The 22,434-nt window shown below is 37.9% G+C and overlaps 1 protein-coding gene across 2 annotated transcripts in view; it reads left to right on the forward strand.

Moving 5' to 3' along the window:
- Positions 1–22,434, forward strand: part of Usp24 (ubiquitin specific peptidase 24) — a 125,439-nt gene that overhangs the window by 83,208 nt on the left and 19,797 nt on the right. For both annotated transcript variants that reach the window (XM_042699227.1, XM_042699235.1), the window contains exons 43-56: positions 1,484–1,603; positions 2,148–2,273; positions 3,335–3,433; positions 4,266–4,348; positions 5,026–5,167; positions 5,361–5,480; positions 7,146–7,366; positions 8,187–8,311; positions 9,299–9,440; positions 9,949–10,099; positions 11,595–11,690; positions 12,271–12,374; positions 14,123–14,236; positions 20,785–20,881. In XM_042699227.1, the coding sequence (XP_042555161.1) occupies positions 1,484–1,603; positions 2,148–2,273; positions 3,335–3,433; positions 4,266–4,348; positions 5,026–5,167; positions 5,361–5,480; positions 7,146–7,366; positions 8,187–8,311; positions 9,299–9,440; positions 9,949–10,099; positions 11,595–11,690; positions 12,271–12,374; positions 14,123–14,236; positions 20,785–20,881 (1,740 nt within the window). The remainder of the gene's footprint in view (positions 1–1,483; positions 1,604–2,147; positions 2,274–3,334; positions 3,434–4,265; positions 4,349–5,025; positions 5,168–5,360; positions 5,481–7,145; positions 7,367–8,186; positions 8,312–9,298; positions 9,441–9,948; positions 10,100–11,594; positions 11,691–12,270; positions 12,375–14,122; positions 14,237–20,784; positions 20,882–22,434) is intronic.

The raw sequence follows: 22,434 nt of genomic DNA on the forward strand, positions 1-22,434 counted from the left end.
TATTTCATATTTGTCAGTGAAATAGTAGTGTATACTTATTAGAAAAGGTCCAAGAGAATACTCCAGTAGCTCATGCCTATAATTGTAGCTACTAGGAAGGTGGGGATTGAAGGGAATCACAGTTCAAGGCCAGCCCAGGCAAAAACTCAGTAAGACCCCCGCCTCAGTCAAAACTGGATATAGTGAGTAGTGACATGTACCTGTCACCTCGGCTACATGGAAGCACAACCCAGATTTATTTTTTTAGTCATGGTACTTGAACCTCAGGGCTTGGGCACTGTCCCTGAACTCTTTTGCTCAAGAGCTCTACCATTTTGAGCCATAGCACCGCTTTTCTGGTGGTTAATTGGGGGAAAGAGTCTCAAGGAACCCAGGTGGCTCAAACCTGTAATCCTAGCTACTCAGGAGGCTGAGATCTGAGGATTGTGGTTCAAAGCCAGCTTGGGCAGGAACATCCATGAGACTCTTATTTCCAATTAATCACTAGAAAACTGGAAATGGTGCTGTGGCTCAAATGGTAGAGCGCTAGCCTTGAGCTGAAGAGCTGAGTGACAGTGCCCAGGCCCCAAGTTCAAGCCTCACAACTGACAAAAATAAAGTCTTAGATTTTCCTGCCCAGGCTGGCTTTAATCTGTGAGCCTCAGATCTCAGCCTCCTGAGTAACTAGGATTATAGGTGTGAACAACCAGTGCCTGGCTCAACCCTGACTTAAGAAAGAAAAAAGTTTTTGAGACACCTCTCCCCATCTCAAAAGAAAAAACTGAACAGAGGGGTATATACTTTTTATTCCATCTATCTGGGGTGGGAGCAGGGTGGAGAGCAGACTGTAGTGCATGCTGGCCTGAGTGCAATACAAGACCTTATCATCTCAAAAATAACCAGAATAGAAAGGGCTGGAGGTGTGGCTCAAGTGATAGAATGTTCAACAAATATAAGTGAGTTCAAACCCCTGTACCACCAAAAAAAGAAAAAGTTTAGTAAAACAATATTACCTTCTCTAAAAGGGAAGAAATGAATACAAGCCTTCTTAACCACTGTGGGATTTCTGTGGTAACCTCTGATAAAACCATGTTGCCTTTTTTCCCCCCCTCAACACATCTTCAGGTTTTAAAATGCATTTAGTATATCTGCTTAATTAATTTCTATCTAATTCTGCTAGACTGAATTCCCTTGGCCATAGACCACAAACATTCAGTTTTCTCTAAATCATTGGCACATAGTGTCAATAAATATTTGTTGAGTGATGATCAAGTAACTTAATACCTTATTACAAAAATGAGCAAAAAAATACAGAGCTGCTGTATGCTAAATACTTGATGAGCAAAAAAAGAAACATTGAGTTTCATTGACTTTGTTAGTGTGAGTTTCCTGATCCTGGATGGATCTGAGTGGACTTTTTTCTCCTCACAGACAGTACATATGGCTGCAGTGGAGTCTGTTAGAGGTGCTAAATCTCTTTGCTGTTGTTTTTGTCTTTTCCTAGTACCTTCCCCCAGTGGATAGCAGATCCAGCTCAGGCTTTGTGGGGCTCAGGAATGGTGGCGCTACCTGTTATATGAATGCAGTCTTCCAGCAGCTGTATATGCAACCTGGGCTCCCTGAGGTGATTTTCTCTCTTCATCATGTTTGATATGAAAGATGATCTGTGTATTGCCTGAAATTGTTCCATACTTTCTTATTGCTTCTTAGCTTAATTCAGTCAAGACAACTAGGAAGTTTTAGTAGATTCTGAGTATAGACATGGTCTTAGTCACACATTTTCATAAATCTGCTGTTTCTATATCTGCCTTTATAACAGATAAACTTGACTTAATGTGTTTCACCTCCAAAGTCATTCTTATTACAATCTATGAATTTACTATGATTTATGTATAGGCTCTGTCATTAGTGATTTGTAATAATGTCATAGTTGTGATATGACAGGCAATATTTTGAAAATATTCCACATGTTGTATTTCATTTCTTAAAGAGATCCTAGTATGATTACAAGAATTTCCTAATCAAACAGTGAGGAAATATCAAAGGTAAATATGTACAGAGCCACATAGAGTATAACATTCTAAGAAAGTCTCAGATCCTTTTGTACATGTGTGGGTTTCCTGTGAAGCAATTAAATGACCTAACTAAGTACATTTCTTTCTCTTTAGTCCCTGCTTTCAGTGGATGATGACACAGACAATCCAGATGATAGTGTATTTTACCAAGTACAGTCTCTCTTTGGGCATTTGATGGAAAGCAAGCTGCAGTATTATGTACCTGAGAACTTCTGGAAGGTGCTTCTCCCAGCAACTTTGTATTAACTTAAAGATGTTAAATATTTAGTTAGACTACATTTTTCCTCAGTGATGATGGTTTTGTATCTTTTCTAACTCTAGATTAATCCCATTGTTAAAAACCTATAAGAATTAGGAGTAGAATTTATACTTGGTTTCAAATGTTTACAATGTTAAGTGTAGTCATTCATGATTTGTAAAAATTTGGCCATCTGTTTTGACTATTTCTCGTGAGTCTTTTTTTTTTTGGCCAGTCCTGGGACTTGAACTCTGGGCCTGGGCACTGTCTCTGAACTGTTTTTGATCAAAGCTACCACTCTACCACTTGAGCCACAGCACCACTTCCAGCTTTTTATTTTATGTGGTACTGAGGAGTCAAACCCAGGGCTTCATGCATGCTAGGCAAGCACTCTACCACTAAGCCACATTCCTAGCTCCCTCCCCCATCCACTGACCCACATATTAACTCTTTAAAAATGTTTTGTTCCAAGCCAGGCATACCTGTGGCTCACACCTATAAACTTAGCTGCTCAGGGGGCTGAGATCTGAGGATCATGGTTCAAGGCCAGCCTGAAGGAAAGCCTATGAGATTTTCCTCTCCAATTAACTACCAAAAGCCAGAAGTGCAGCTGTAACTCAAAGTGGTAGAGCGCTAGCCTTGAGCACATAAGTTCAGGGACAGCACCCAGGCCCTGAGTTCAAGTACCAGGACCAACATACTCAAATATATGTGTTAAGATAATTCCTCTGAACCTACCAAGTGCTTCACTTCATTTCACAAAATGGACTACTTTGTGAGTTTCCCAAGAATTTGGTTAATTTCTAAGAGACAGACTTTTAGTTTTTATCTGATATCTCAATCTGTATCCACCTCTGCTCAGCCCCCTGAGCAGCTAAGTTTATAGAGACTTGCTGGTAGAACAGCATAGGTGGCTGAACACAAATTTGTCTCACTTCATCCTAATCCCAACTTGGTTTTTAAACACATTTACATGTATTCTTTGTCTGTTTTGTTCAGAAATTGCAACTTTTCCTTAAAACATTTAATTCTTACCACATAGATATTCAAAATGTGGAACAAAGAACTTTATGTGAGAGAACAGCAGGATGCTTATGAATTCTTCACTAGTCTCATTGATCAGATGGACGAATATTTGAAGGTAGGAAGTTGCACTTTCCCTTCAGCTTCCTAATTATAGTATGAGAACCTTAGGGTTTGTGGTTACTTAAAAACTAACAAATCAGACGATCTTTAAACCTTTAACATCAGCTGTGATTCAGTTCTTCTTGGTATAAACAATGTAACATATACAAAATCAATAGATTAGTTCATAAATTCCTAGTCTATAACACCTAGTAATGACTGTTTGTACCTTCCTGTTCTTGCTGCATGTCCTTTAAGGTGGTCTGGCCTCAGAAATGCTCCTGTCTATAGTGAGTTGAAAGAACTAAAAGCATCTCTGGCAAGGGAGGTGAGGTAGGGGGACCACATCAAAAAGTTGTCAGTGGTTGTATTTGTACCCAAATCCTCTTCTCTGCAACACCACAAACTTTCATGATGTTACTGTCTTCTAAGATTACCTGCTATCACTGATTGGTGACCTGTCATCAGTAGCACAGTTTTTGTATCTCATGTCTTCACAGTAATGTAAACTTGTAACATTCTGGTCATGAGCAAAAAGAAAAGATTGTTGAGAGTTTCTTCTAACTTTGTAATTGTGGCACAAGAAGAGAGGATTCAGAATCATGGAAAATACTATGTTAATGATTCTGAGTGAACTTCCTCTTTTCCATTTATTTGATAGCTTGTACTGGATCTGATGATAGGTCATTGGCCTTCCACTGGTTCCTAACTGAAACTGCCAAAATCATTCTTTTTATTTTGATGGTTATTTGATCATTATTTCGGCATAGATCTAAATGAAATGCTCTGTGAATCAGTCTGTAAGTTCCAGAGGCATTAATTACAATTTGCACTTTTTATTTTGACAGAAAATGGGAAGAGACCAAATCTTTAAGAATACTTTTCAAGGTATCTATTCTGATCAGAAGATCTGTAAAGACTGTCCTCACAGGTTAGTGAAGATGTCATTGACACAGGAAGTGTTACTGGGCTGTAGTGTTAGCTCTGAGGTAGAATACATGACCAGCCTATGCAAAGCCCTGAGGTTTATCCCCTACATAGGGACAGAGGAAGAGGGAAGCATATTAACATGAACATTTTAGTATGTTACAATTTTTTTGTTAAAAGATTTATAAATATATTTTAGTGGATCTATAAATGTTTAATAAATTTCTTGGGTTTCTATCTTTCCTTGGTGGACTTAAGAAAATATTTATTGGGCTGGGAAGGTGGCTCAGTGGTAGAGCGCTTGCCTTGAATGCATGAGGCCCTGGGTTCCATACCTCAGCACCACATAAGCAAAAAAAAAAAAAGCCGGAAGTGGTGCTGTGGCTCAAGTGGTAGAGTGCTAGCCTTGAGCTAAAGAGCTGAGGGACAGCGCTTGGCCCAGAGTTCAGGCCCCACAACTGGACCCCCCCCCCCACCCCCAAAAAAAATTTTTGTGTTGACATTTATAATTTTAAGCAATTCTAAATTGTCACACAAGTTGGTGTTTTTATTTGGTAGTATACTTTTAAAGTGTTGAGATGTGCTAATTTTATTGATCTTGAATATTCTGTATCCTAAGTTCAGTGTAGTGATAGCTTTAAGAACTCTACATTGATGGGTTTTATATTATTTCCTAATTAGATATGAGCGTGAGGAAGCTTTCATGGCTCTCAATCTAGGAGTTACTTCTTGTCAGAGTTTGGAAATTTCTTTGGACCAGTTTGTTAGAGGAGAAGTTCTGGAAGGAAGTAATGCATACTACTGTGAAAAGTGCAAAGAAAAGGTATTGCATTTTTCCTTTTAAGAAAAGTTTAATTTGCTGCTCATACTATTTCTTGGTGAAAAATCAATACTAAGCTCTGATTGCTGCTTCCCCTAGATTGTGTCATTACTTGTTTTACAAGGGTGGGGAGGCCTTTATATTAATTACTTTGTTCTTATGTTTTCTTCATGGAGATAATTTTTTTTTTCTTTAGAGAATAACAGTGAAAAGGACCTGTATTAAGTCTTTACCTAGTGTGTTGGTAATTCACCTAATGAGATTTGGATTTGACTGGGAGAGTGGACGCTCTATTAAATATGATGAACAAATCAGGGTAAATTGTTTTCCTTCCTGAATTTCTCATATTTATCTCACACAAGTAGTTTGTTTTGATATAGTTCATGTAAAACAGGTGAGAAACACCCAGCCCATAAGCAATGTGAGGTCCTCACAGTTGTTTGGTACATGTTGGGACAGAAAGGTATATGTTTCCTATGAACTTCCAAGACCATCTGCCTGTATTGATAATTTTGTATGGCCTGCAAATGATGTTAGTATCCAGATGGCCCTTGTCAGAAAAAAAGTTACCTTACGTTAAGCATACAAGGAAAATATGTTTAAGTGGTAGCATGGCTAATTATTAGGAATTACATGATTATGTTTATATTTATTAGCATAAAAACTACATGGATTCTAAATAGTTTTTTATAAGAACAATATTTTTGTATTTTGTCACTTTGTCATCTGATTAAATCATTGGAAGGCTGTGTGGATGAAATGAAATCGGTCACAGTATATATTCAAGTTTTATTTTTTTTTACTGAGGATTTGTAGAGAATTATCTGTAGCCATATCATGTTTAAAACTTAAAGCTTACTTCATTATTGAGGTCTGGGAATATTTGCTAGTCCAAGCTACCATTTGAAGAATGGTCCTTTTCTAGTGAATTTTAGTTTATTTTCATAAATTGTTTTTTGCTTCTGCAGTATTAGGAGATAGTGGGATTTGTCATTAACAAGCCTTTGAGTACCTTTGATCTACAAAAGTCAATAAAATCTTTTAATTATTAAAAAAATAAAGTATTAGTACTACATTTATTAAACTAATAATTCCTTACTCTATCATAAAGTAAGGAAATAGTTACAAAATTAAAACTATCAGCCATAGCCAAGAGACTAGCATGACACACAAAGGAAAAACTACTTTCACAAAGTAACATTTCAGATGGAGTGAATACCTTTATAAGATTAAAAAAAAAATAAAAGCTCCATAAAATCTTGAATTGCCAGATTCGTGATAAGGGCAGGTTCAGCTAAGCTGATGTAGCTCTCTGTTGTAGAAGGTTACCACCCTACATACTGGACTCCAGGTCTCAGACCAGAGACCCCAGCTAGTTGTGGGAAGCTGTGCTCCCAATCACCCCACCCTACCCCAAGCCCCCAGCTGATTGGGCTTTGATTTCTTCTAAGTTAATTTTTAGTCTGGAAATAAAGATATAGTATTAGAATAGAAATTAAACACCTGCCAAGATGATCTGAGCTAGTTCTTTGAACATTACTTTGACTATTGAAATGAGTAACAGAGGTGGTTCTAGGGGTTGTCTCCAGACTGTCCCAGTAGCAGACTTAAGAATGGCCTATATGCCTCACACACCCACTTTTCCTTGCTGTTTTCAAAGTCTTTATGCCCATGTCAAACTCCAGTCTCAGCAGAATGAGGAATCTGCAGCCCTGGTCTTGAAAAGTGACTGCTAGGGAAACAGGCAGATCCACAGTGACCTTGGTCATCCTGGAAGACATCCTAGCATAACTGTGAAGTGTAAATTGCTCTCTGTAATTGGTATTCCAAGGGCGACTTGCATTTGTCCAGACTTAGACTATTGGAGATGTTGTACTTGAATTGGAGAGGCCTCCTAACTGAGGACAATACAGCCTTTTACTGCACTTGCTGAATATGTTCCTAAACAAGACTAACATGGTCTTCTTTTGCCTTTATGTAGTTTCCCTGGATGTTAAACATGGAGCCTTACACAGTTTCAGGAATGGCTCGCCTGGATTCATCTTCTGAAGTTGGTGAAAATGGGAGAAATATGGATCAAGGTGGTGGGGGCTCCCCACGGAAAAAAGTTGCCCTTACAGAAAATTATGAACTTGTTGGTGTCATTGTACACAGTGGACAGGCACATGCGGGCCATTACTACTCCTTCATTAAAGACAGGCGGTAAGGGATTTTGTTTGTTTCTATATTAAGGTTTGAATGCAAGGCTTCATGCTTGATAGCAAAGTATTCTTATCAGTGAGTCATACCTCTAGCCATTTTTTGTTCTGAGGTAGAGATTTACACAGCTAGGCCAAAGTCTGTTTTAGGCTTTCTAGCATAGCTAAGATAACAGGCATATACTACCAGACCCAGCTATTGGTTGAGGTAGGGGGTCTTCTAAACTTCTTTGACTGGGCTGGTCTCTAAACTGTTGTCCTCCCAGTTTTAGTCTCCCAAGTAGCTGGGTTTCTCTGTGTGTGTGTGTGTGTGTGTGTGTGCGCGCGCACACGCATACACGTGCGCGTACATGCCCTTCACTAGAGTCTAAACTACTGAACTCACGTTCAACTTCAATTTTTTCACTCATTACTGGCACTCTCAACTTGAGCCACATATCCATGTTGGCTTTTTGCTGGTTAATTGATGATAAGAGTCTAGTGAATTTCTCTGCTCAGTCTGGCTTCAGATTATAGGCATAAGCCACAAGCATTCTATTTTCTAAAGGTATCTCTCACTTGCTCTCTGGCCTACCTGCCATCCCTTTTCCCATTTCTCTCCTACTCCAGTTATCATTGATGCAAAGGAACTGCTATGTTGAATGTTTAAAGCTTGATATATAACTCTGCCCCTTCAATTTGCCAAGCTGTTTTAGAAGTTAAAATTGTCATTGCTATGCTTTTCTTAGCTATTTTCTGTTTTATTTTTAGGCAATACATAGAGACAAAGGTAAGAGATGAGGATTTTTTAACCTTAAAATATCTGTCTAATCTCTGGGCTCTAGGGGCTGTGGAAAAGGAAAGTGGTATAAATTTAATGATACAGTTATAGAAGAATTCGACCTAAATGATGAGACTCTGGAGTATGAATGCTTTGGAGGAGAATATAGACCTAAAGTTTATGATCAAAGTAAGTATAATAATGCTTTTCTAGCTATAGAATCACAAAAGTAAAATTATTCTTCAAGCTACTTAACAAAAGTTTTTAAAAATGGGGAGAACAATGGAAGGGGTGACATTGATTAAGATACGTTATCATAACCTGACTTATGGAATTGAAACTTCTTCGTACAGTTAGTATTTTTAAAAATATTTTTAGGTAGTGCTCATTATAGTCAGTAAAGAGGATGAGATACATCAGAGAAAAATTCCAAGTAAAACTTTGAGCTTTAAGTCTTACAGAAGTACTTGCCCACTCAAATGCCTATGTTTCCTTTACACTTACACAAAAGTATGATTATTAGAGAAGGCATTTCTAGTACTGAGCTTTAAATTTTCGTTTATTATATATTATCTATCACCTGGTAGATTTTTCTTCTACAACCCCACCCCCAGGGGGAAATAGTATGAGAAAGGGCATGTATTATCAGAACTTACTTTAAAATCATTTTGTATTAAAACCATTTTGCAGAGACCTTAGCATCTCTAAAGCTTAATTTTAAAATCTTTTTGGTGACATTTCTAAAGTCACTCTTAAGATTTTGCTGCAGTTTCACCAGTCATGCATCTGGTGGTGGTAATCGTGTCCAGTATTCACCTAGGTTTGTCTGTCTTTGCCAAAATGATCAAATGAAGTCAATATGATCTTACCCTGTGCCACAGCACACATGTTTAAATGTTGCTTGCCTTTTGCTTAAATTTAGACTCCTAAAGGTATTTGCCTTCCCCTCCTCCATCAATCTGCTCTGTTTCACCTCCAGAGTAAGTGATCTGGTCCAGTTCAGCAACTCTTAAAGTACCCTCACTTCATTTTACACAGTATTCCTCTGAGATCCACTTGTACTTATATTTTGCATTTAACAAATTTAATAAATTTGCTTGCTGAGTATACAGGTCCTTTGTTTAGTCTACATTTTTTATTTACAAAGATTTCTTTGCTAATGTCATTATCAAATAGCAAATCCATATACTGATGTACGTCGAAGATACTGGAATGCCTATATGCTCTTCTACCAAAGAGTATCTGATCAAAACTCACCAGTATTGCCAAAGAAAAGTCGAGTAAGCGTTGTAAGACAGGAAGCTGAGGATCTCTCTCTGTAAGTTTCTCTTCCATATAAATTGCTATATGATTCATAGTATTGTGATCTTTGATGATATACTCTTTGGGGTTTAAAGATCATTAGATAAAGAGAAATTCTAAAAATATTCTAAAAAGAAAAATTGTCTTTATTTTTTCCACTCAATGCTCCCAGGACATTATGTTTCCTGATAGGAGTTATTTTGTATTTAGAAGACTGCATATTTAAATTATTTCACTCTAATTAGAATTTTTATTATTCAATGTAGAATAATTTTATTTTTCAATGTTTTAAAGTTTTGGCAGCATTTACTGCATGCACTTTCTGTCAAAGCATAGAACTGTGCAGACGCAGTTGTTTGAATAAAGGTCTTGTCAGTGAATTTAATTTGGCTTTTTAACATACTAGATGAGGAAAATAAACAGTTTATGTTTCAAGCTAGTTTTCTGCTTATGAGCTGATAAGTTGTAATGATTGCTGTAGCACAAACAACTTCATATTAAACAGTTCTGATTTGGTTTCTCAGGTCAGCACCTTCTTCACCAGAGATTTCACCTCAATCATCTCCTCGGCCGCATCGGCCTAATAATGACCGACTCTCCATTCTTACCAAGCTGGTAAAAAAAGGTGAGAAGAAGGGACTATTTGTGGAGAAAATGCCTGCTCGAATATACCAGGTAAGAGCTATGTAAATAGTTTGAAGGAGAAAATCCAGATAAATATCAGTTTATCTTGTAGGTCTAAAGCCTTCTTGATTTATCACTCTTGTGATACTTCATCCCCTACTTGTACAAATGGTCAGTGATGATCATTATTACTGAATATCTGCTCTGCTACTGACTTTAAACAAGTCTCTTAATTCTTAAGGAGGTAGAGGTGACCTGTAGCCAACGTTTGGTGGCTCATATCTTTAATCTTAGTTACTTAAGGAGGCAAAGATGAGAGAATCATGACTTAAGGCTGGCCTGGCAAAAGCTAGTGAGAATCCCATATTAACAACCAAACATATGTTTACATACATATTCCCGTCTACATGGGGCATAGGTAGGAGAATTGCAGTCTGAAGCCAGGCCCTGGCAAAACCTTGAGAACCTGGCTGAAAAAAATAATTTGTCAAAAAAAGAAAGAGGCAAGAGTCACGGCTCAAGTGGTAAAGTACATGCCTATCAAGCATGAGGCCGAGTGTAAACCCTAGTACGACCAATATATAGGGGAAAAAGGAAAAGAAACTTTTGTAGAGTAATATTTTATTTCGGGTTTTTTTGTTTTGTTTTGTTTTGTTTTTTTTTTTTTGATGGCAAAGCTAAGTCTCAGAAAAGAGAAATGCCCTTCCAGAATCACAGGACAGGATTTAAATTCAGGACTGTGTAGTTCCCGAGTCCAGGCATTATTAGCTAAATAAGCCAAGATGGAGATTTTAAAAAAGATGTGGAGCTTTTTGTTAAGGAATTGAGACGAGGCTCTGGTGGCTCCCACATGTAATCCTTGCTGCTCAGGTGGCCCAAATCTAAGGATGGATCACAGTTCACAGCCAGCCACAAAATATGAAAGTAGGGTAATAAGCTCAAGTGGTAGAGTGCTAGTCTTGAGCCAGAGAAGCTCAGGGACAGTGCCAAGGTCCTGAGTTCAAGCCCTGGCAAAACACACACACCACACACACTTGAGCCATTTAAAACAGGGAGGCATGGAATCACTTGTATAAACTCTGTCTCTTGTTAGTCCTTGTCTCTTGTTAGTCCTTGTATAGTAGTTTACACACACACACCACACACAATTGAGCTATTTAAAACAGGGAGGCATAGAATCACTTGTATAAACTCTGTCTCTTGTTAGTCCTTGTCTCTTGTTAGTCCTTGTATAGTAGTTTCCTGAATTCCCAGAGGTTTGCCTTTTTACAGTGTCTCGTATTTTTCTGTATTTTTTTTTTCAAAACTTAAAACTTCAGAGAGGAAGAAATTTTTATTCTGTAGTTTCTTTGTAGCAAAAACGATGGGAAAGTTTTTTAGGAAAGGAATACACTATTAATAGATGGAAATCAATCATCTCTGCAGAGAGAATGATCAAATTATAACCCATATTATCCTTCTTATCTAACCATTTCACTAGCACTATCTTCCACATATTGAATATTTTACCCTGTTTCTTAAAATAATTAATGGTTTTCTTTTGTAGATGGTGAGAGATGAAAACCTCAAGTTTATGAAGAATAGAGATGTGTACAGTAGTGATTATTTCAGTTTTGTTTTGTCTTTAGCCTCATTGAATGCTGTAAGTACTTGTTATGTTGTTACAAAGAAGAAAGCATTTAGTGGCATCCTTTACGCTCGGTGTTTAGATTAGGTACAAGAAAGATTTCTCACAAAGGTGCCTATTGGGATGCAGGCAGCCCTCAAGATGTATATTATAGATTGTAAACCAGTGGATTTCCATGTAGTGAATTTTTAAACAAGTGCCTTTCTTTGAGGTCAAGTAGTTGGGTATATATCGATGGTTAATGACCTTCGTAAAGATTTATTAATGACTTATAATCATATATTCCTCAAGATAAACTTCCCACTATTTCTTGTTTTTCAGTGATCATTATGTTATGTACCAAAAATGGAAACAATGTTCCTAGACTCTTGAGTGCTTAACATCCTAATGAACAATCTAAAGGCTATTTTGATAGGTCTTCATTTAAAAAAATGAAGATGTTGCCTCTTTCTAAAAATTTAAATGTAATTCTGTAATGAATGAGCTAGATTTTAAAAAAATTAACCTTGTCATGTGCAGTCAATTCAAAGTAAGTTGTAATAATCTATGAAACTTCTGTGGAAAACATTATTTCTTTTTCCCTTCTCTCTCTCAGACTAAATTAAAACACCCATATTACCCTTGTATGGCAAAGGTGAGCTTGCAGCTTGCCATTCAGTTCCTTTTTCAGACCTACCTACGGACAAAGAAAAAACTCAGGTGAGACTGATGCTTTAATAGTCGGTTGTGATATAACAGTCACTGATTAACTCAGTTAAAGGTAAATTTATAAATTCAGATCACTGAATGAAACATCATCTTTGTTTTCAAATTTTCAGTCTAGTGGGAAGGATAGATAAAATGAAATAATGAGTACACGTTATAAATTCACTATGATTTTGGGAACTGTGCAAAATCATATCTAGATAACAAGACAAGAATAGACTTTGAAGACACTGATGTCCTCAGAGGATTTTGAAAGGACAAAAGTAGAGAAGGGGCCAAACCTGAGTTGCAGACAAGACATGCCTAAGGTGCTATAAATGACTAGCAAATGACTAGCAAGCTGGGTTTTCCTAGTATTTGTAAGGGACTCCTCAAGTTAGTATGGAGTATCCACGTAGGAAGTTTGGGCTTTTATTAATGGTATATCCTGGAGAGGCTTTGAACAAGGGTGTGTGTTCAGATTGATACTGTAGGAACTTCTTATTTATTCATCACTGGCTTCTATCTCTAGCACCCAGCTTACACAGGTTGTAGGTAAGTAGTTATTTAGTGACTAGAGTTAAAAATAAAGAATGTTGAGCAGCAATTTGAAAGAAATACCTAAAGGATTTAGGGTGAAGAGACCCAAGTCAGAAGTCTCTTTCTCAGCAAAGTGAGCTTCTCTAAGTCTGGGAGGTTTCAGGAAACATTTTTTAGTGAAACTCTTTAAGAAGATTACAAATATAATGGTAGTTTCATTGCTGGTGGCCTGTAACCCTAGCTACTCAGTAGGCTGAGATCTGAGGATCCAAGTTCAAACCAACCTGGGCAGAAAATGTCCATGGGACTCTTATCTTCAATTAACCAGAAAAAAAAAAAAAAAAGTAGAAATATAGCACAGGTAGTAGAGCACTAGCCTTGAGCACAAAATCAAGAGATAGTAAGTACCCTGATCCTGAGTTCAAGTGCCAATACAAACAATAAAGTCTGTAGGATTCATTAGGCAAATGTTTAGTTGTTGCTGTTATGTGTAAAATTTGCTCCTAGGGTCTTCACATTACACACTATTTCCATTTTGTTTCTAGTCACCATCTGAGGACATTAGGGGTCTCAGAGTGGTGTGAGATCATGGATCGTATGATATAGTCATGGCACCTTTTACTGCCCAAAGATTTTATTCCATAAAGTAGAATATTAATATTCTATATTAATATAACAAAATATTAATATTCTATAGGCTATAGCAATGAAGCATAAAATACTGTAAAATAATTGAAATATAAATATATTTAAATATATAAAATATATGAATATTTAAATGCATATAATTTTAATATACATTTTAAATAAAATTTAAATGTATAAATATGTGTATATATATATATATATGTTTAAATTATAAGTTTAAATGTATTTGAATAGATGTAGATAAGTATATCCAAAATGTTACTTGTCTAACCTTTCCAATTGAAGGATTTTGTTTTGTTTTTGTGCAGGTAGTGGGGCTTGAGCTCAAGACCTAGGAGTTGTCCCTTAGCTTTTTCTCGAGGCTGGCACTCTGCCAATCTAAAGCTCCTTTAATACATTTTTATCTGGGGAGAGAAGAGTCATGTCAGAAGTAACCAGAGCATGAAGGTCCACTGAGCCATGTTAGTGTAGTCAGTGAACATTTAACCTATCCTCTACCCCAATAGGTAGGAAGAAGTGATACTCTTGGGTTATTTGCTGGAGATGAACATTGCTTTTTGCTTTTTTTATAAAAGGGTTGATACTGAAGAATGGATTGCTACTATTGAAGCATTACTTTCAAAAAGTTTTGATGCTTGTCAATGGCTGGTTGAATATTTTATTAGCTCTGAAGGACGAGAATTGATAAAGTAAGTATCAAGATCTTTTCATTAAGAGAAATTTATGTCTCAGCATTAGAAATAAGGATGTTGTAAACCTTTGATTTTCCACTTGAAATCAGTTTTCTCATTGGAATCTCACTTCACTAAAGCAGTGTGGAAATTATTTAAGTCATTCTTACATCATCTCTGTTGGACCAGACTGGCAAAGGTTCATAGACTGCAGGGATTGTACATGTGGTAATGCTCTCCAGGCAAGTGGCCCCTGAGCCTCAGTTTGGCTCAGGGTGGAGTGTGCAGGTCCCTTCCCTTGGGGACTGCTACAGTCAAGTAGCAAGTAAATAGTAAACAAATTACAACACAGTTCACTTCCTGTTTAATTTTGTTTAGATTCTGATTAAAAGGTTATTTTTCAAAAATTAGCCAACATTTACCTATATACTTGAGTTTTTTTTAGGTAATTTGCCTTTCTTACTCCAGTCACTGATTGTATGATGTAACAAGCTCATCATATCAGCCTCTGAGCTCCCTGGGAATTCAGTCTTAATGGGGACCCAGCAAGTACCTTCAGTGTGGGTGAGACAGTGTCCTTTCTCCTTTCTCCCCAGTGGGTTCTTCCTTTCCTCTGCTTCACCCCTCAAACTTCTCACCTCAGCTTACTACTCTGCTATATGGTGTCATGGCCGCAGACATCACAGAAACAGATAACACGTGAGCCCTCATCACACATGCCTCCCACTTGCCAGTCTCTTCCTGTCTGCCTCTCTCCTTCTTTCTCCTATGGAGGAAGCATCCTCTCTTTCAAAATGAATCTCTACATATGCAAGCCTTTTTAGGGAACTTGACCTTTTAATAATCAACTCTTGTCATGTGTCTTTGCCTTTTTTTCCACTGAGTCACTTCTGACATCACACCAACATGCTCTGGTATCTATCAACTTAAAATAAGCACACAGCAGGAAATTCAGACTTGCAGATAGATATCTTCCCACTGGCGGATCAATCAGGCTTACTGATAAGTTTAGGGAGGGGTGTCTTTTGTTGGTTTGTTTGTGGGAGAGTGATCAAACAGGCCTGGTACATGCTAGGAAAATGCTCCACTGCTAAACTATGTTTAGCCCTGATCAGAAATTCTTAATTGCCTATCCCCTTTGTCACTGAGCTCCATCAGATGTGCATTGGCTGAAGTGGTATCTCCATTTCTCTTTCCTATAAGGTACTACTCTCATTCAGCAGTAAGACGTTCTGAGTGTAGAGAGGAGTTGTTTGGGAGATTGGTTGGTGTTTTTTAAGGGGAAATATTTGGGGATTTTTTTTTGTGGGGGATTGAACTAGGACCTTGAGCTTTAAGCTATGCCCCCAATTCTTTAATTTAATTTTGCTTTTTTAGATAGAGTTTTACTAACTTTTTCCGTTCTAGTCTCAAACTCAAGACACTTTGGCTTTCTCCTTAGAAGAAGATGGGATTGTAGGTGTGCACCACCACCATGCCTAGCTAAAAATTGAGACAAATCAGATCATATTACTTTTCTGCCTCACAATTCTTAAGTAGATTGGCATAGTGCTATCATAAAGTCAGAAGTCTTTTTCTTTCTTTCTTTCTTTTTTTTTGGTCGGTTATGGGGCCTGAACTCAGGGCCTAGACGCTGTCCCTCAGCTCTTCAGCCCAAGGCAAGCGCTCTACCACTTTAGCCACAGCACCACTTCCAGAAGTCTTTACTATAAACCACAGGCACTGTTTGATCTTGTCTTTCTAGGCTTATCTTGTTTCATTTCCTCCTTGCTGATCGAGAGTTAGCCATCTTGACTTATTGGTCCTAAGCATTTTTTTCCTGCCTAATGGTTCTTTGCACTAGGTATTCCTTCTGTCTGGAACATTGTTCCCTTCACTCTTGACCCAGTAAGTGCCTTCTGGTTTCAGATGTCAGCATAAGTAACATACATTGATCACCCACTGTGAAAAAGGTTGTCCTATTAGTCTGTACCTGATGGTTTTGTCTATCTCTCCCACTGATAAGCTTCTTGAGGATACTTTAATGGGGTCATCCCCTGCTGTACACAAAGACCCTCTTGCATATTTATGCATGCATATATATCAATGCAGCTCATAAAAAGAGAACTAATAAGCAGTTCTTTGAAATATTGTTTGCCCATCCCTTCAGAATTTGCCATAAATGTAAAGTTTCATCCTGTTTTTCTAGTTTGGCTCTAAATATCTTTCCAGTATAATTCCTAAGTATTGTTTAGGTGTTGGATTGTCATAGATTGATGATCCCAAGAAATGTAGCAAATTCTTCATTCCCTTACAGGAAGTATACTTGACCTTGAATACTCCTGGGAAACCATCTTTTTAGTGGCATTTTTGGTCTCTTAATATTTCTGATGATCAGGAATACCAGTAAATTATCTAATATTTTTATGAGGATTAAGTACGCATCACTGTCAAGTGCTATGAGTTTATATGTTTAAAGAATCAGTATTTTTTTCCTCTGCTTACATCTTGCCTTACAACTTTTAAGATGGTTTAGGATGTCATTGTCATAAATAATAAAATACAGATACGCTGTACAAGTTGCATGGCTCTTATCTAAAGTGCTTAGGACTAGAGTACCTCAGAATTGTTTTGTATTTTACAATGTTTGGGTATATAGAGGTATCCTGGCGAGGAGACCCAAGTCTAAATAGAAATTCACTTTGTTTCATAAACACCTTAGACACATAGCCTGAACGTAACTTTATACAATATTGTTAATCATTTTGTGCATGAAACAGTTTCATGGTGTGGAGTTTTCTACATGTGGTATCATGTTTGGTCTTAACGTTTTGTCTCAGATTTTGGGCATTTTTGTTTGGAGATGGTCAGCCTGTGTTAATATCTGTAACTTAAGATCAGCTTCTCTACATAGTTCTCTCTTTTTTTGTGTGTGAAAATACCATACAGAGGGGTTATCATTACATGGGCAAGATAATGAGTACATTTCTTATCAAGCATTGTTGGCCCTCCCGCACCCCCCCCCCCCCAAAAAAAAAAAAAAGTTTGTTTTCAACATAACGATTTGTATCTCATTGTTGCATTGGGTCATAGTTCTCTTTTTATTCTAGTCCTGAGGCTTGAACTCAGGGATTGGATGCTGTCCTAAACCTCTTTGTACTCAAGGCTGTTGCTCTACCACTTGAGCCACAGTGCCACTTCCAGCTTTTTTTAAGTAGTTTATTAGAGATAAAAGTCTCATGGACTTTCTTGTCTGGGCTGGCTTTGAACTATGATCCTCAGATCTCAGCCTCCTCAGTAGCTAGGATTACAAGTGCAAGCCACCAGCACCTGGCTCCACATAGTTCTTTTTTTTTTTTTAATTTTTATTTGTTTTTTATTGTGAAAATACTGTACAGAGGGGTTACAATTACATGGGCAAGATAATGAGTACATATCTTATCAAGCATTGTAGCCTCCTCCTTTGTTTCCCCTTCCCATCCTCCCCCCCTCCCCTGCCCCTCCACCCAATATTCCCCACCCCCCTACCCCCACCAAAGTTGTAAAGTTCGTTTTCGACATAACGACTTGTACTTCTCATTGTTGACGGGTCCACCTGTATCCTTATTTAAACGACTTGTTTTTCCCCTTCCCCTCCACAAATTATACCGACATCAAATACAGTGAAAGCAGGGGTTATACTGTGGGGGAGGGACATACAAAGCAACAAAGAAATAATCTTATAAATGCATTAGAAACAATCACATGAAAGAAAAAAAACATTTGAATACATATCTTAGGATTCATTTCCCTAACATCACCTTATCTGACCTTTTCTGCTTGACTCAGACATATACTAGATATTGCAAATAAGGGAAACCATGGGACCTATGTTTCTTTGGGCTTGGCTTACTTCACTTAATATAATTTTTTCCAAGCCTTTCCATTTCCTCACAAATGGGGCAATGTCATTCTTTCTGATGGAGGCATGGAATTCCATTGTGTATATATACCACATTTTCTTGATCCATTCATCTACTGAGGGGCATCTGGGTTGGTTCCATATCTTAGCTATAGTAAATAATGCTGCAATAAACATAGTTGTGCTGGTAGCTTTAGTGTGGTCTTGTTTGTAAACATTTGGGTAAATGCCCAAAAGTGGGATTGCTGGGTTATAAGAGAGCTCTATGTGGAGTCTTTTGAGGAACCTGTTTTAAGTCTTTAGCCCACTTACTTATTGAGCAGTTGTTTCTTTGAGGATTTGTTGTTGGGGGATTTAAGTTTTTGAGTTCCAAGTATAACTCTACTATAAAGCCATAGTAATCAAAACAGCTTGGTACTGGCACAAGAACAGACCTCAGGACCAATGGAATAGAATTGAAAACCCAGAAATGAACCTATAGACCTATAGCCATCTAATCTTCGATAAGAGACCTAAAAAAATAGAATGGAAGAAAGACAGCCTCTTCAGTAAATGGTGCTGGTAAAATTGGTTAACTACTTGTAGAAAACTAAAGCTTATATATATATATATATATATATATATATATATATATATATATATCACCTTATATATCACCCTGCACCAGAATCAACTCCAAATGGATCAAAGACGACCTTGGAGTAAAAGCAGACACTCTGAAAACATTACAGGAGGAAATAGGAGAAACCCTAGGTCTCCTTGGGGCAGGCCGAAATTTTCTTAATAGAGACCCAGAAACAACAAATCAAAGAAAGGTTGGACAAATGGGATTGCATGAAGTTGCAGAGCTTCTTCATGGCAAAGGACATACCTAGCAAATCAATAGAAAGCCCAGGGATTGGGAGAAGATCTTTACCATACAATGGACAAGGGTCTCATATCTAAAATACACGTAGTTCTTTTTATGGGCAGCTTTCTAAGTAGTTTTTTGGGTGCTTATTTGTTTTGTGTCAGTCCTGGGCTTGAACTCTGGGCCTGGGCACTGTCCCTCCCTGAGTTTTTGTGCTGAAGACTAGCAGTCCACCATTTGAGCCACAGATCAACTTTCAGCTTTTTTGTGGTTAGTTGGAGATGAGAGTGTTATAAATAAATGCTGGATGCTAGTGGCTCATGCCTGTAAGAATCCTAGTTACTCAAGAGGCTGAGATCTGAAGAACGTGGTTCAAAGCAAGCTCAGGCAGGAAAATCCATGAAATTTTTATCTCCAGTTAACCAACAGAGCACTAGCCTTGAGCAAAAAGAGCTCAGGGAGAGTGCTAGGCCCTGAGTTCAAGCCCCATGACTGACCAATTAAAAAAAACAAACTCCCATAGACTTTGCTCCCCAGGCTGGCTTTAAACCAAGGTCTTCAGATCTCAGCCTCCTGAGTAGCTAGGATAATGACTGGTACCCAGCTTTAAGTGCAGTTATTATAAAATATTCAATTCATAGTAAATATTGCAAATTCATCTAAAGGAATTAAAATTGCTAACATGATGGGTGCATTGTTATATCTTTTGAGAGTTTTTCCTATTAAGTATTCTGAAGCATACATAAAAGTGACAGAAAAATGAACTCTCTTACATACCCATCCCCAGCTCCGCTCCAATTGTCAATGTTTCACTGTTATTTACCTGTTCTAGTTCTCTGACATTCACATACTACATTGGCTATTTTCTTTTATTTTAAAGTAAATTTTATGTAAAGCTTAAAAAAAATAAGTAGCCACATTTTAATTATCACACCAAACAAATTAGTGACTCTTTCATACCATCTTAAACCCCCTTCCACATTCATATTTCCACAAAACATCTCAGAAATACCTAAAACATCTCAGAAATACCTATTTTACCATTGGGTGTGTGCAGATCCAGACCCAGCAAGGTCCACATATTTGCCTTTGTTTTATGTCTTAAGAGATAAAACTTAAGAGAGAATCTTAAGAGATTCTTCATTTTTGGTAAATTCTTTGTTACCCCCGCCCCCCATCTCCACACAGTCTTTTTTTGCAATTTATTTGGGGGAGACCCACAGTTTGCCTGCTACAATCCCCCACATCCTGAATCTGTTTACATTTTCTTGGTGCCTGCTAGTGTGTACTGTGATACAAAATACACTGGACTCCCTAATGTTTATCTTCCCAAAAGAGTTTACCTGAGTCTAGTTGAGCTCCAGAGCTACAGAGCGCTTGGGCTTGTTACCTTTTTTTTGGGGGGGGGGGGGGGTCTAGTCATGGGGCCTGAACTCTGGGCCTGAGTGCTGTCCTTCAGCTCAAGGCTCAAGGCTAGCACTCTACCACTTGACAAGCCACAGCGCCACTTCCTGCTTTTTTCTTTTTGCTTATGTGGTGCTGAGGAATCAAACCCAGGGCTTCATGCATGCAAGGCAAGGGCTCTACCACTGAGCCACCTTCCCAGCCCTGGGCCTGTTACCTTTTAAAGGCCTCATCTGTCTGGTTCCATTCAGTTTTAAGAGTGTGTAGAGTAAGCAGTAGTAACATGACTTCAGAAACACCACTTGCCTGTGAGTGCTGAACTAGCATCTTGTATTCATTTTGTTTATTGGCTATATTAGGTAGGAGCTGTGTTGGGCAGATTGGGGTTCCATAGTTCTACTCTATATTACATCTTATTTTTCTTTATTTTAGAATTTTCTTATTGGAGTGCAGTGTAAGGGAGGTGAGAGTTGCTGTGGCCACCATTCTGGAGAAGACCTTAGACAGTGCCTTGTTTTATCAGGATAAGGTCAGTATCGCTTTGAAGTTTTCATTTTTGCATTCTTTTTTTGCCAAATGTTCTCGGTGAACATAATAAGAAAGAGAACCTAGAATTGGAGTCTGGGCATTTTGTCATGTGACAAGCATGAATGCTCTGTCGTGATTTTTATGATACTATAACAGGGCAGAAGGCATTCTGTCCCTTCCTCATGTTCTGGAAATCAAAGTATGCTGGGAGTTCAGGTTTGTTTTTGTCTGCTTCAATATTTTCTCTCCAGAACACCACTGTTTAGAGCCCACCCTTGAGAATTTTTGTTAGATCTCTGAACAGAGACTAACCTGAGTCTAGACATTTTAGTCTAGACATGTTGAGCCACCCCTGGCTTTATCTTTCCTCATAGCTTTGTCCTCATCAAAACCTACTGTTAGCAACCAAATCAAATAATGCCATTCATTCAAGGACACTGCCATAGTAGTTCTTCTTGGTCTCTGTTATTTCCCAAAGCTTTGTTTCTCTGCTTCTGAATTTTTTCTTCTTCCTAACCTTATTTTCCACAACATATTTTCTAGTTCACAGTGCCACATCTATGTGTTAAAACAAGCTATGACATTTATTCTCACAGTCCCTAAAGTGTCTTAGGAAAATAAATGGCATACATTGTAAATCTGAATATTCAATGTTATTAAGTCCTAATGAGTACAGCAGTTACTTCCCAAGTTTGCTGTTTCAAACAGCTGACACTACATGGAAAACTTTGAAAAATGTTATTTGCAAAACAAATTGGCTCCTCACAAACATTGGCTGGATCTAGTGTATTTCAATGAACTAAATACAAATTGTAGGAATTGCTTCAACTTCAAATGTGGCTTTGCTGTGTAGCCTTGAGCCTGTCCTTTTAGGAGAATGTACCAGCTATATAGTGCCTAGTACTTAGATACTTAATTCCCTCTGCATTGCTTATTTTAGTGTGCACTTTTAGACCAGACAAGCTCAGGAGCTTTACTCATTCCAAAATGAACATACCAAAATATGCCCTTTAGGAGGAAGGTCCTGGGAAACTGTCTCACTTCCAGGAATCATCAGGAAGTTTTCCATTAACATAAATATCAGAATCATTGTTCAAACAAAACCTTAGCCTGGATGTATCCAGGTATCTAAAGTTAGTCATTGGGAGCTGCTTCGGACCTTTGAATAATACCATTGCTCTGAGACACCCTGTGGAAGTTTCCTGAAGTGTCTCAAGAATCCTTAACATAAAGACTTTTGCTCTGCTTGTGCCTCCCCTTTACCAACCAACCAAAGGAAAAAGGAAGGATTAGATTTAGTGCAGCCTCCCTGTTGGCCATAGCACCTACCAGCCTCTTAGATAGAAGAACAAGTGGTAGACAGAGAAGGTGGTGACTCCATTTGCCTAAGCCATTTGCCTAAGTAAATTCTGTCTGATACCCACCTCAATAATGTTCATATTTATTGTTCCCCATAGTGGAAATGATGCCTCTTGCCACCCACTTTATATACTGCAAAGTACTTTGAAAATGAAGTGCTATATAGCTGCCAAATTTTACCATACCTAACTGGTG

Source organism: Dipodomys spectabilis, unplaced genomic scaffold (assembly GCF_019054845.1).
Source record: "Dipodomys spectabilis isolate Male_0828 unplaced genomic scaffold, ASM1905484v1 ptg000007l, whole genome shotgun sequence".
Classification (NCBI taxonomy): Eukaryota; Metazoa; Chordata; class Mammalia; order Rodentia; family Heteromyidae; genus Dipodomys; species Dipodomys spectabilis.